Source organism: Papilio machaon, chromosome 27 (genome assembly GCF_912999745.1).
Source record: "Papilio machaon chromosome 27, ilPapMach1.1, whole genome shotgun sequence".
NCBI lineage: Eukaryota > Metazoa > Arthropoda > Insecta > Lepidoptera > Papilionidae > Papilio > Papilio machaon.
In genome coordinates, this window is record NC_060012.1 from 3,330,283 (window position 1) to 3,345,950 (window position 15,668).

General features: G+C 34.3%; 1 protein-coding gene across 1 annotated transcript in view; it reads right to left on the reverse strand.

Annotated features, from left to right (window-relative positions):
- The window catches only part of LOC106709424 (neuromodulin), a 36,968-nt gene extending 35,255 nt beyond the window's left edge, over positions 1-1,713 (reverse strand). The window contains exon 1 of the mRNA XM_045684761.1: positions 1,542-1,713. Coding sequence (XP_045540717.1) covers positions 1,542-1,626 — 85 coding nt within the window. The 5' untranslated portion in view covers positions 1,627-1,713. The remainder of the gene's footprint in view (positions 1-1,541) is intronic.
- Positions 1,714-15,668: the final 13,955 nt, after the last annotated feature.

Here is a 15,668-nt window from a genome sequence, read left to right on the forward strand (position 1 = left end):
GAGGAGAAGATGCATAGGAAGGTTAAATGTTCTCTTTTTGTGCGTCTCCTCCTTCGTCGATTGAGGGTAGGCAACGCATCTGCAATTGCGAATGTCTATGGGCAGTGGTCGCTTCGTCATTTCGGCGAATTCATGTGGCCGCTTGCTCGTTTGCCACCTTGTAATTTATAAAAAAAAAAAACGGTGTATAATCCTACGATTGACCACGGACTTCTCCAATACTTTCACTTCACGTCTGTCTTCTATGTGGTCGTGTTATTGCACTGGACAACGTTACCAGTCTAGCAGCAGCTGGCGAAGTTATTTATGTATTCAAAACATTTCTTGGGTTAACTATCGTCAGTTAAAGCTGTATAAAACCCCTATCGTATTAACGACCGCTTCTTATTTACCCCTAGGGAAATAAAATGAGATGTTATGTTCCTTTTTATGTTTTATAACTTTTCGCAAACTGTTGAATTATTCTCGAGGCAACGAACAGTGTATAATGAACAGCAGAACCGAGTTTTCTTTTCATATACTGAATTAACCTGTACAAGAAAATTGTTATAAATTTGCGTTTATACGTTGAAAAGAAAATATGGTTAAGCTACGAAACTGAATGTTGACTTTGGAATATGTAATTTTACACGTTGTTATAAATTAAACTCGTAATTCTCTTTTATTTTCGGCCTACAAATAATAATTTTGTAATCAACGCCATCTAATTGAAATTATAGGTAACTATAGTAGTTTAATTTATTGAAAGTTGGAATAAATTATATAAGGCAAATAAGGGTCTTGATCCACTACTGCTTTCATTATAATAGCAAAGACTTAACCTATATTGTTTTATGTAACATGATTTTAATTTAATATCTATTTCCTTTAATAAAATATACACGTTAAACAAGATAAGAGAATAAAGTTTGTCTCCGTATAGATTGGAATAGCGTAATTTCGTTACGATGCGAAGGAAGGTGCTTAGAATATTAGATTAAATCGGGCAAATGGACGTCTATAAAGAACTTTCTCATGACACAAAAAGTAAACAAGTAAATAAAACAGAATGACAAAATACACAGAACAAAATGTTTATATGTATAATGTTTATTTTAACTGCAATGTTGCAAATGATATATATAAAATAGCGGTCGCCTATGTCGGTGTAAATAAATCGACTATATCACGCCCGTATCATCAGCTATCTTCCAGTCAGCGTCCCGTCATAGTAGATCCATTCGTTTCGATGATTACCAAGACAAACGCGGACTTGAGGATAGACAAGCAGACAGATAAACAAAATTTTTAAAAAGTGTTTCGATAAAGTAACACATTTTTTTCGATGTTAATTCAGACAAACCATTTTTTAGTTATGTAGATTGTTTTTTTTTATAAGAGAAGGGAGCAAACGAGCAGTGGGAACACCAAGGTGTTCATCGACGCCCATAGACATCTGCAATACCAGAGGAATCGCAGATGCGTTGCCGGCCTTTGAGATGGTGATACGCTCGCTTCTTGAAGGACCCCAAACTAATATTTAACAGTAATAAAGAACATACCTGAAGTATTATTGGTCTCATTATCCTGCGACTGCACTTGCTCTTCCTTTTTCGTTTTCGATTCGGAACTTGTGTTACAACCCATATTTTATTACAAAAAGTTCTTATCACAATTACCACACAAGTATCAAAAACCTATTCAATATGTTTATTATTAATAACACTATAACATAGTTGGTTCAATAATTTACTGCAAGTTTATCTGAAACAAAGAAAAATATGTTTTAGTAATGAGTTGTCTAAAGGCCGGTAACGCATCTGCAGTTTCTCTATTGATGAGAGTGCCCGTGGGTATCGTTCATCACCTCGGTGTTCCCGCTTCTCATTTGCCACCTACTCTCATAAAAAAGTACTATTATTTATTTATTCTTTAGCACTTTTATAAGTACAAGGAGGACTTAATACCTAAAGGCATTCTGTACCAATCATCCGGTATATGAGAGGAAAGTATAATTATGTGCAGGGCAGATATGAATTGAAGATACTATTTTACTAATACAAATATTATGTAATACAGTAATATATTAGAAAAAATTAAGTTACTTCGTTTACTGTGAATTTTCACTACTGAAGTACATGTATAAAACATTTTGATATCCTGATTTGAGACTTTGAAAAATAGAGATAAACATAGTTTTTATAAGGATGTTTCTGTTGTGAAAACTCAGGATTGGGAAATGTTGAATGATAATAATAATAACTACGAATCATTTAACAAAAATTCAATAAAACGTAAAAAAAACATACAAAAATGTTTTTGGATCCGAAGCTGTTCAAATAAAATTTTGTTAAAAGATACATTTGGATACAATTTAATACTTATTGCTTTTCAGTAGAGCGAAACGCAAATAAAACGATTACGCCAACAAAAAAAATTTGAGCACGCGACTCTAAATAGAAACATAATATAATGAGTATAAAAAATACTTTGAGCTTCGTTATAGCGTTTTACCCGTGTAGACATGGGGTGACAATACCTCGAACTTTTCTTGGAAAGTCCTGTTATAATTATATGTGAATTTTTATTATTTAATTGAAAACATAATATGTATTTATAAGATAAAAAATAGATAAACTATTTTTGTAACATAAGACGTTTTTAGACATCAATTTAATTTTAATTTTATTTTGTAAATAAGCGCCATCTAGTGACATAACCATTAAACTTTTGAAAGCACAACGACTTTTAATTATGGACCTAAAGCAGTACTTAGAAAAAGTATTAAGTACAAATACTTTCACTTCTTATAACAAAATCTTCAAGGTCTAAAGTTTTCATCTTCAATAATCTACTTTTATTTATGAATTGGAGGCACCCTACTCTGAACAGTAGCTTGTATTATAATATTAATAACGCCCGCCGGCTTTATAACCCTTGTTATATTTTTTAAATTATAAAACATTGTTTAATATTGCTACGTGAATAAATATCAATGTAACAAAGGCTAAAGCACGTTACACACCTTCATTTTTAACTGTAAAGTTTATTGAAGAGTCAAACTGTAGAGTTAAAATTTACGTCGAGTTAGAGTTAGAAATTTGTCTTAAAATTTGCGTTAAAAAGTACACCAAAAATCAAACTAATTTTGACATAATTGACGATGACGATACAAAGGCCATTGTCACAAATATTCGTGCTCAGTTTTGGCTCAACTCGTAAGATTTAAGTGTATAATTCGACTGTTTAGTTAAAACTGAAAGTGTGAAGCAAGCTCTAGATTTCATTATCGTTTAAAGGTCAAGTACAATAGTACAAACTGATATAATTCAAGGGTGTCTATGTCTAGGCTATAACTAGAGTAGTAGTTGTGTCTATTGCCGAAAGGTGGGCGTATTGATGCAGTAGCAATTGTATTGCGCATTATCATCTCTTATATACACTTTAAAAAAAATAGAGATAACAGTATTTCAGTACAGGTATAATTGCAAGCGAAACCCTCTGAAATATAAGTATACATATATACTTTTGAATGTCGAGTTAATACAAGAATGCGACTCCCTATTGTAGCTCCTTAAGGCTTATGGTAAGGAAGAATACAATTGTCTGTTACATTTGTTGAGTGGCTCTTGAACGGTTGAAAGAGCTTTTTGACCTACATTGTTGTGGACTCAATTGAAACTCGTCAAGACATTAGAATCATTGTCTTTTAAGAACGGAAATAGTAGAAATACTGGGATCATTTATTTTAGTAATATTCTAACGGTCACAGTTGTATTTATTTTCAGGACGCACACACTGACATGTGATAATTATGATTTATGATTTAGCCTTTAAACATGGATGATGATTTAAACAATTCTGCTTTTTCATGCGTCTCAAAAATGAGACAAAAATATATCTTAAAAACTTAATAATTTTTGGGGTGAGATTTTGCCCACCTGTTCATATTGCCGATCAATTTTTTTTTAAGACAGTCGCCGTGGCCGATATCGGCCGGGATTACATCATCATCATCAATTTTCTAAACTTTCATTTTTATTTTAAAACAAAAAATAACCTTTATACAAGATATATTTTTACATTATATATTCAACATATATGTACTCGTATTTCTTTGTAATTCATATTGTTACGTATTGCTACGCCATTTGCTACGCCGTCTGCTACGATTTTTGCTGCGAAGTTTCCTTGAGTAACTTGTATGCATTTTATACACAATTGTTATCATTTTGTTTAAAACTCAAACAACTTTTAATGGGGTACAATCTGCGAGGAACTTAAGTTTAGTGTCCATGTTTTATAATAGGTTCGATGACAAAGTATTTTTATTCATTTTATGGACAAAGCATTTTATTGTTTGTATAAAGAAAAACGAAGTGAAATCAAACGGGAAAAACTAGCAATGGCAAAGTGATTTTATTTATCCAGAACTGCAAAAACCATCTTTGAATATTTGTATGGATCATAGTACGCTTTATATACTAAATTACAGTCGATAGATGGCGCTGTACACAATATTTAATAGCTTTTTTCTAGACAACGTTAAATAAAAATACATCTTAAACTTATGTACACTAAAACCCTGAATACGCTATATGATATGTATCTTATGTCTTCTATGTTAAATACTACATTATTTCTGTCAAGGTATGACAAATGTCTAAGCCGACATATTTTATTCAGTATAACCTGTATTTCCTGCTCTATGTCTGCATTGCATACTGATTAATAAACCATATATCTACTCCATACTATGGATAACGTTATGTCAATACATTACTTGTTAATGAGGGTTTAGCAATGTATTACAAATTGCATATAATATTGGTTTAGTAAAGATATTGGCTGATGTCATTGCGCTACATTATAAATTGTCTTGATAAGTGTCCGAATGTCACTTGTTTAGGTAAGAGCCAAATTAATTTAAATGAAGTGTTGACAATTTGTTTTTTCCTCGTACTGTGGAAGGCACTAGGAAAGGTCTATACCCAGCAGTGGGCAGGTAAAGGTTGATGATGATGTTGATGTAGACAATTTTTATCAGAATATTATAAGTAATACTAGCTGTCGCCCGCGACTCCGTCCGCGCGCAGTTAAAAAAAACTTAATAGCGGTATGAAAAATAGATGTTGGCCGATTCTCATAGATACCGGATAAGCACAAAAAATTTCATCAAAATCGGTCAAGCCGTTTCGAAGAAGTATGGCAACGAAAACTGTGACACGAGAATTTTATATATTATATTATTATGGTGTAAAAAAATTACTTTATTGTTATTATTTATTTATTTATAATACGTATAACAAAAGGTATTATTGATATTACTAACTATTACTAACGTGATATTTTTTCTAATATTTTTAATACGTAAAAGTTCCACAAAACTATATAAAATAATTTGACTGTAGGACTAGTTTTCTCTTCTAATAATTGTAGCATAATTCTAATTTTATTTTCGCAAATTGTTATTTTTATTATTATTATTATTAGGTACTAGTAGACTTTGTCCGCGCGGAATTAAAAAATAAATAAACTAGTATTAAACATAGCTGATGTCACACTGGGATAGTGCTGCTTCCTAACGGTTAATTTTTCAATGTGGTTAAGTAGTTTCGGAGCCTATTCAATCCATATTATTAATGCATATAAAACATTTAATTTATGTGGTAATAAAGATTCTAACAGTTTTTTTTTTAATTCTAGATTGAATTCATTTAAAAAAAATCCAATGTATTTTTACTAACTTGCTCAATTGGAAAGCGTTTAACTTTGAAATGTCAAAGTTTACGGTTTACCGAACGTGAAACTGCTATACACCAGTTAAGAGTTAACTAGGTTAAATCTATCGTACGTTTGGTACCAGTTCACGAACGAAATAGACTCATCTACACATATGTCTATCTGATTGGAGCAAGAATAAATATGTAGCGACTCTCTTAGTCGCCTACCAACTCTGAATACGGCAGTTTTTTTTTAATTTCAGTTACTCTATTAATAAATTTTCTCTGTAAAACGTATAATATATTTTAGTTAATCTATAAGCATATTATAAAGAGAAAAGATTTGATTGTTTGTTAGCATTAGATAGGCTTCGAAATTATTATTTTTTTATATTACAAGGTGCAAGCGGCCACATGAATTCGCCGAAACGGCGAGGCGACCGCTGCCCGCTGGCAGATGCTTTGCCTATCCTCAATCGACGAAGAAGGAGACGTACAAAAAGATAATATTTAACCTTCATATGCATCTCCTCCTCCATCAAATCCACCTCCCCTTCCCATCCTTTCCGTATAAAAAAGGGTGGGAAGGGAAAGAGGACTAAAATTAGGCCTCCGGCACCACACTCATCAGACGAAACGCGGAATTACTTCCACTTCACGCCTGTCTTCTGTGTGGTCGTGGTATTTCACCGGGCGAGCCGGCCAATTCTTGCAACCGATGTTGTTGTTGCTGGCGTCTACCACTGTTAATGATTATTAAAAATATTCGAAAAATTCTCTCAATGTTCGGATACACTAGCTAGCTCGGTGACATAGGATATATTTGTTATTTGAATTTTTATTTTCCACGTAGACGAAGTCCCGGGCAACTGCTAGTCAAACATAATCATACATTTTTTGTGAATATTAATATAAAAATATAGAATTTAAAGTAAAAACTATAGATAAAATAGCCCTGACCTACTTATGCCAGGGACAAAGGCATAAAATAACTACTCTTTTTACAGATCATTGGTAAGATTAGATTTTCATTTACTTCAGAAATAATAAATTAATTTCAATGAACTCTAGTGTAATTTTATTATTGATCAACCAAAGAGTCTAATAAATCTCAGTTTGCGTGAATAATACCAATTGGAGTAATTTTATTATTAAAAGGTCACGATTAATGATAAAAGAACATCGAATCTTTGTTAATTATTACTGGGATTGGTCGAAATTTATTACAGGATTTTAGTGATTGGTCATAAAATAAAATGTAACATACAAGCCTTATTTTAATTACGCTAATATCTGTCGAATTGAGAGTCACCGAGGGAGACTCTTAGTGTAGTTTTATTAACAGAAATCTACACTAAGGGGCAGTTTTAATAACCATTAGTTAGTCGGATAATCGGATGTGTTAGTTAGGAATCGGATATTACTTTGTCAAAAATTTTGAAGCTATATTCAAAATCTATTATCTTCTAGTTATTTAAAAAAAATGGGACCCATCTGCAAGCACTTCCTTTCGATTATAATAATTTTTATCAAAATCGCAGCACCAGGGGCGGAGATTCGCAGTAACACACATAAAAAAAAAACAGTCGAATTGATAATCTCCTTCTTTTTGAAGTCGGCTAATTAATCGATATATTAGGTCCATACATATGAAATTGGCGTTTTGTATGGGAGGAACAAAAAGTCGAATATTTTTTAATATAATATATTTAATTAATCAAAGTATGAACCATTATTTTCTATGCACTTTTGTCATCTCATAGGGAGTTCATTGATTCCTTTACTAAAAAAAAACAGTCGGACGGGAATCAATAAAATCTTTGAAGGCGATTTGGACTGCCCCATCGGAGTTGAATTTTTTCCCTTGCAAGAAGTTATCCAAATTTCAAAAAAATGGTAATCTGTTGGAGCAAGGTCCGGGGAGTACGGAGGATGTCTTAGACTTTCCAATTGAAGCTCTTCTAATTTAGTAGCCGTCTGTTGCGCAGTGTGTGGTCTAGCGTTGTCGTGAAGCAGCAGTGGCGTGGAGCGATTGACCAGCCTAGGTTGTTTAGCCGCTAGCTTTTCCATCATGGTTTGCAATTGCTGACAATAGACATCAGCCGTAATAGTCTGGTCAGATTTAAGAAAACTGTAATGAACAATACCGGCACTAGTCCACCAAACGCTTACAAGTAACTTTTTTGGGGTTAATTTTCGCTTGGGGCAGGATTTGGCTGGCTGGCCAGGATCCAACCATTGCGCTGAGTGCTTCCGATTATCGTAAAGAACCCATTTTTCATCACAGGTAATGATTCGGTTTAAAATACCTTCATTATTGTGCCGGTTTAGTAATGTAACGCAACAGTCGACGCGCGTTTGCCGGTTTGCTTCAGTCAATTCGTGAGGTACCCACCTTTCAAGCTTTTTAATCTTCCCAATTTGCTTCAAGTGAATTAAAACAGTTTTATCACTAACATCGCAGCCTGCAGCTAACTCGGACGTGGTTTGCGATGGATCCGCTTTCACAATAGCCTTCAACTCTTCATTATCAACTTGAGTCTCAAGGCCGTCCACGGGGCTTGTTCTGCAGATCGAAATTTCCAGAACGGAAACGTTAGAACCAAAAACGAACTGTGTTTTCTTTTGCAACACGACCGCCATACATATCATTCACCCTTCGAGTCGTTTCCGCAGCACTAGTGCCACGGCGGAACTCGTACTCGTAAATAATGCGATATTTTAAGTTTTCCATTTTGTAAAATGAGTGACGCAAACAGAAAAAAACAGAAGAAAAAAAACAAATGAATGACGGTCATCGAACCACAAATACATGAGTCTATAGCTGTACAAATTTGAATTTGGAATTCCTTACCAAAGAGGAGAAATTCGTGATTAAAGTGGCCAGTACGAAAAACGCCAATTTCATATGTAAGGACCTAATATTAGCTTGATAAATATAGACAAAAGCCAAAGACTTTTTGTAGTAATGTAATAAAAAAAATTCTACAAAACTACACTAAAAACAGATCCCTCTGGAATGAGAAAGATTGATCGTTTTGTTTACCCCTACAAACATTCGCCCCTCAATCTGATCGCCTTTTCTATCATTCATCACACACTGTGAACGCGACTGTACCATGCGGATATCTTATATATAAAATTCTCGTGTCGCGGTGTTTGTGATTAAACTCCTCCGAAACGGCTTTCCCGATTCTCATGAAATTTTGTGAGCATGTTCAGTAGGTCTGAGAATCGGCCAACATCTGTTTTTCATAACCCCCCCCCCCATTTTTTAACTGCGCGCGGACGGAGTCGCGGGCGACAGCTAGTATACTATAAAAGTGATTGTGACTGTACACGTCGCTTCTCATACTCGTTTAGATTTCAAGATTAAGCTTCAAATGAATATTGTCGGTCCCTTTCAATGTTGTCTCTGTAATACGTCACAAATATAATCATACTAGCTTTTACCTGCGACTTCGTCCGCGCGGAATAAAAAAAAATGCACACAAGATAAAAAAAATCCTATGTCCATCTCCTAGTTCTAAGCTACCGCCCCATCAATTTTCAGTTCGACCGATCTTGAGTTATAAAAAGTGTAACTAACACGACTTTTATATATATAAGATTGGTCCCATAGTGACTCTACCACTAAGATTTGTACAAAAAGATAAGTAAAAACATGTACATTAGTCATCCTTTTGCTGATAAAAGACATCCCCTTTGTTATTTTCTATTGATATTTTATCCCTTACGGAATTTTTTCAAGATCAATGCTTAGTCATTGTAAAAAATTGCAAATGTAAACTAACAGAGTGTATTAAGGATGCTTTGTTTCTTTTTATATTATTACTAGCTGTCACCAGTGACTCTGTCCGCGCGCCATTAAAAAAACTTAATAAGTAGCCTATCTTTTCTTCCGGATTATGTTCTACATCTGTGCCAAATTTCATCAAGATCTGTTGAGCCGTTCCAGAGATACCTTCAAACAGACATCCATCCATCCATCTAAACATTCGCATTAATAATATTAGTAAGATGAATAGAAACTAGCTGTCGTCCGCGACTTCGTCTGTGCGGAATAAAAAAAAATACAATAAGTATCCTATATGTTCTTCCAGACGATGTTCTAAATCTGTGCCAAATTTCATCAAGATCCGTTGAGTCTTTTTTTTTTATATTACAAGGTGGCAAACGAGCAAGCGGCCACATGAATTCGCCGAAATGGCGAAGCGACCGCTGCCCATGGACATTCGCAATTGCAGATGCGTTGCCTACCCTCAATTGACGCAGGAGGAGACGCACAAAAAGAGAATATTAAACCTGCATCTGCTCCTCCATCAAATCCAAATTCCCTTCCCATCATTTCCTTATAAGAAAAGGGTGGGAAGGTAAAGAGGACTAAAATTAGGTCTCCGGCACCACACTCATCAGACGAAACGCGGAATTACTTCCACTTGACGCGTGTCTTCTGTGTGGTCGTGGTATTTCACCGGGCGAGCCGGCCAATTCGTGCAACTGACGTGCTAGCACTGTTAAAATCTGTTTTTTAGTGGTTTTAGTCTAACCAGAGTAATATTTTTTTTACATCTACCTTTACATTTAAATAATAGATATGAAAATATCTATAATAAAAAAAAAACCGAAGCTGTAATTTATAAAATGTTAGGTAACGTCTTTTGTTAAAGATTTTATAAAGTGTGTTCTAAAACACGTAAAAGAGATCCTGTGGGTTTTTTGCGGTACAGTGTGCTTTGTAAATTTATAAAGGGAATTTAATGAATAATTTATGAAACATGCTTGGAACATTGTTGGTCGGACTATTTTATACACTAAGATATTTCCCGTAACTTGGTCTATGAGAAATTAAAAAACAAACTTAGTAAGTACCCTATACACTATTCCAGACAGTGATTTATGTCTACCTACTAACTAACATCCATCCATCCATTCATCCAACTTTAATAGCGAAAGAATGACTATTGTTTTTATACCTACTTAAAAGAAAAAGCGCATATTGAAAATCACTTAAAATGTTAATTAGCAAGTAAATTGTTGTTTTATTTAAAACAAGTCAGTGCAAATAAAAAGGATTTGTTTCGTTTTAAGTTCTCTTACAAAAGAAAAGGAAATGTATTTACCTTTATTGTTTGATATCCAAAACAACGGTGTAACCGTATTTACCGGTCGGAAGCTACACTATCTCCAGGTGACGTAGACTATATTTAGCAACTGCTAGTGATTAATATGTCTGCCAAAACCATAACGGTTAAGGGTGTGGATTATTGCGGTCGTGGGTTCAAATCATTAAATATTAGCTTATTTAGAATTACTAGGAATATTGTTATATATTCTGTTAGAATAGAAATAAAAAAACTAGTACAAACAAAAAGAATTTGAATCTACATTACGCTTTTTAAATTACTGTTTGCTTTCACACCAAATTATCATAAATATATTTTGAGTTAGAACGCTATTAGCTTGCTCTAACATATAAAAAATTATTACCAATGTTTTACGACATAACATAGACGTGTTTACACGAAAACAAAGTAAATATCCATATGAGAGAGTACGTAAAATACGATCTATGTACGGTTTACTGTTGAAACCCTTTTATCCCTTTTATAACGGAGTTTACCTTTTATAAAAATCTTTTTTTTTATGTTACAAGGTGGCAAACGAGCAAGCGGCCACATGAATTCGCCGAAATGGCGAAGCTACCGCTGCCCATAGACATTCGCAATTGCAGATGCGTTGCTTACCCTCAATCGACGAAGGAGGAGACGCACAAAAAGAGAATATTTAACCTTCCTATGCATCTCCTCCTCCATCAAATCCACCTCCCTTCCCACCCCTTTTCTTATAAGGAAAGGATGGGAAGGGACTAAAATTAGACCTCCGGCACCACACTCATCAGACGAAACGCGGAATTACTTCCACTTCACGACTGTCTTCTGTGTGGTCGTGGTTTTATACTGTTAACTCTCTTATCTCAAATGAAATGAGGTGACGATATGTTATTGTTAAATTATTCGGCAGTGTAAACCTGTGTTAAAATCCAATAACTGGATTTTAATTAAAAAGTTGTGTTATCCAAATTTACAATATAAACTACGCTTTATTCGCAATTAACTGAACTCATTGCATATGCAAGGCTTTTTTACCTTCATGTATTTTTGCGTTCGTCAGTTTATTGGTTGCTTTTAATATTAATAAGTTAATTATCACATAATTACAGATTATCAATTCTTCTATAATAAAAATAGAAACACTTAAGACCGACTTACACTTACACTTAAGAGGGAAAATTCTCTAATTTTCGCGTATAATCCATTAATTTTCAATAGACAATGTAATATTACAGAAAGTGTACGTTACATACAAGCACAAGTTTCAGGAAATACTTGTAAAAAAGTACATAGCCATCTCTCTCACTCTTGTTGGAAAATTAAAATATGTTTTCATCATTGACCTCTTTACTATGGACAGGCTATGAACTAGAGTATTTTGTACCGATTTGATTTTCACCATTTTGGCGCTGACGGTTGCAGTTGATAGTGGTGGTAAAGTTTCGAACTAATGATAAAGGTAGAATTAGCTGTCAGGACCTTTAAAAAGCGTTTTAAGTCGGAACGAAGTAAAAGCTGTCATTTCCCTGAAATGACCTATCTATTTATAGAGAACAGTGGTTTTCACATACAGCGAACAGAAAAGTGATTACAACACAGTTAAGTAATCAAAAAAATACTGCATTACTTCTAAAAAATAATGTCAGGCGCTGTTTAGTTAAACACGTGTTTTAACCCTTTGAACGCAGCTGATTGACATTATTGACTCCAATGTGGTGATACTCGTATGTTTTACCATAAATATGTATCATTATTTATTGGTAAAGATCGCATTTCGCAATCTTACGCACAATAATGTTTCACTAACCATGTGTTGTCAAAAATCCCCACCGGGCGCTAAAGTCACGGCATAAAAGGATTGACGTATATTTAAGCTAAAATGTATTTGAAACATTAAGTTTTTTATGTATTCTTAAAGTTTCCGACGAATTTATTGAAATAAAATTATAAAACATTTTGCGACGTAAAAAGCACAAGTTGCATTTAAAAGCTCACCCGTACTCATTAGAAAGCAAGATATTTCGTATTAAAACTTTCGGCGAGAAGCGCTTAGTTTTCGGCTTTTCCCGAAAACTTTTCCAAATTAATAAGGACTTATGAAAGCAAAATTATGTGACGCGTAAATTAATTTTAAAATCGTAGTCATATATATATTTTGCCTGTATATTTTTATTTAGGACTATACAAATTAAAAAAAAAAATTATGCGTCTTAATTTTACACTCATAAGTCCTTTGGAGAACATTTATTTTAGTCATTTCAACTAAGCACAGAGATTGTTTTTAACCCTATGACATTCAGAAAATGAGGAATATAAATCAAAGGAAATCTCGTCAAATTAGTTTCAGTCGGCCGACTCGCGAAAATCACCTCAAACAGTCGGTTAAAAATATATTTGATTCTTTGTTTTTTCGCATAAAAGAATACAAACTGTTTAAACATTCGCCATAAAGTGTTTAAGCTACTTATTTCCCAGTTTCCGACACCCCATTCCACACAATGCATGTCACTCTAACGTGTGAGCACGAGGGAACCGCTTTATTAAATCTCTGCCCACATGTCCGCTTCGCACAAATAAAGGTAAAAATGAATGGATATTCTTACTTTCATTTCTATTTGTTACCAACTTTAAAATGTTATATTATTTCCCTTATGAGTTCTTAGGGAAGACTGTGGCTTAAAAAGTGTTATCTAAAATTTAAATAATAATAATATTGTGAGTACTTATTTAACAAAATCAATGTAATATAAATGTAAGTCAATTATTTTTCTAATTTCTACTTTTTGTTATGGTCGTGAATATTTATTTTATTCGTTAAAAAAAATTAAAATTTGACCTGTCTGTTCTATCACTAATCTTTGTCAATGTTTTTAAAGTTAGAAAGACAAATGAGTAGCGAATAGCTTAACTTTGTTCCGACTGCAGAAACACTTGTATTAAAACATGTTGCAGTCTCTATTTTGACAATTAGATCGAAAGAGATCGCAATATGTATTAAAAAAAAGTGCCACGACAGACTTCTAGGGTAAAGTGATCAGCGATGCCCATGAACATTCACAACCCCAATGCTTCGTTAATTTATACAACAAATGCACAACAAATGTGTGGCGTGGCTCGACATTGACGTATTACGTGCTAAAATCGATTACAGACGCGACAGATGGCGCTGTTGCAAGCGTCAGTCACACCCTACAACGACGGCGAATGTGACTAATGTTTGCGATTTTAGGAGATATAAGTCAACCCTCAAGTCATCAAATCTGATTTAAACAAGTTTAAGCTTTATAGCAGTACGAGATTTACTGTGAGGTAGACGGATAAAAGCAATGATGTTGTGTCGCCCCGCATCCCTTTGTTCAAGACATCATTAAGTTTGGATGAAAATAAAATGTATGATTGCAGTTGTGTGAATGATCAAACCTTGTCCCAATATAGAGTGAAACCTTCCCTTGCCCGCGACTCGGTGCGCACGGAATTAAAAAAAAAACACTTTATAAGTAATCTATGTGTTCTTCCAGACTATGTTCTACATCTGTGCCAAAATTCATCAATATCCATTGAACTGATACTGAGATACGTTCAAACAAACATCTGTCCATCTAATCTTTCGCATTTATAATATTAGTAAGATATTTATTTAAATGGAAAAAATATATTTACTTACAGCTATTTCGTCAATTGTTTACATTATAATATAATTTAAACGAATGGAAAAATGTGAAATAACCATTTAACCGTTATGTTATCAACCAATATTTAATGTAACATACACTCCACAAACACATAAAATTGAGTGGAAGTCGCAAAATGTTTACGACGAGCCTCGGTCACAAGTTAATAGCGCACTTTGAATAATAGTATTTGTTACTTTTATACTGCTTTTTTAATTGTAGAAATGACCTCAAACCCAAGAGCTTAGTGTTTCAAATACATTTTAGCTTAAACATATGTTAACCCTGTCTGTCATGCCGTAATGCTAGTACCCGGTGTGGATTTTTGACAAATCAACAACGGAGAGCGACTCGAATCGTCAACGATCGAGCTCTTACCGATCGGCTTGATACTCTGGCCTTGCGGAGGGACGTCAGTTCCCTCTACATTTTTTATCGTTTATACCACGGGGAGTGTTCCGAAGAACTGTTTGGAACGATTCCTGCCGCCGAGTTTCGTCATCGGACGACCCGACAGACCGCCAGGTACCATCCATACCATCTGGACGGCTGGCATGCCACAACAGTGCGGTCCTCGCGAAATTTCTTGCCGCGCACGGCCGCGTTGTGGAATGGTCTATCCTCGGCGGTATTTCCAAACCCAACAACGCAACCCGGCAACGCATCTGCAATTCTCCTAGTGTTGCGGATGCCCATGGGCGTCGATGATCACTTCGGTGTTCGCGCCGCTCGTTTGCCCCCCACTTATAAAAAAAAATCATCCAGAACGGCTCAACGGATCTTGATGAAATTTGGCACAGATAAAGAACATAGTCTGAAATAACAGATGGGCTAATTAAGTTTTTTTTATTCATACATTATAAAAACACATGTCCGCGGAACACTTTACCATTCTATTAATCTATAGCATAACATAGATTACAAAATGTGAACAAAAGCAAGTTAAACATTTTAACGAATATAAAAGCTATTTGAATGTAGCGAGTCGTGTATTATCGAATAAAGAAATAATGGTCTCGTGACCGCTGTTCCGAAACACTGCTTCAGCTATGTTCAAATAATACTCGTTGTCAGTTTTATTGAATGCTATCCTGAAATGTATTTATTTAGAAATAAATTGATAACAATCGATAATTTTTGATTATCTATCTATATATATAAAAGAAAGTCGTGTTAGTTAC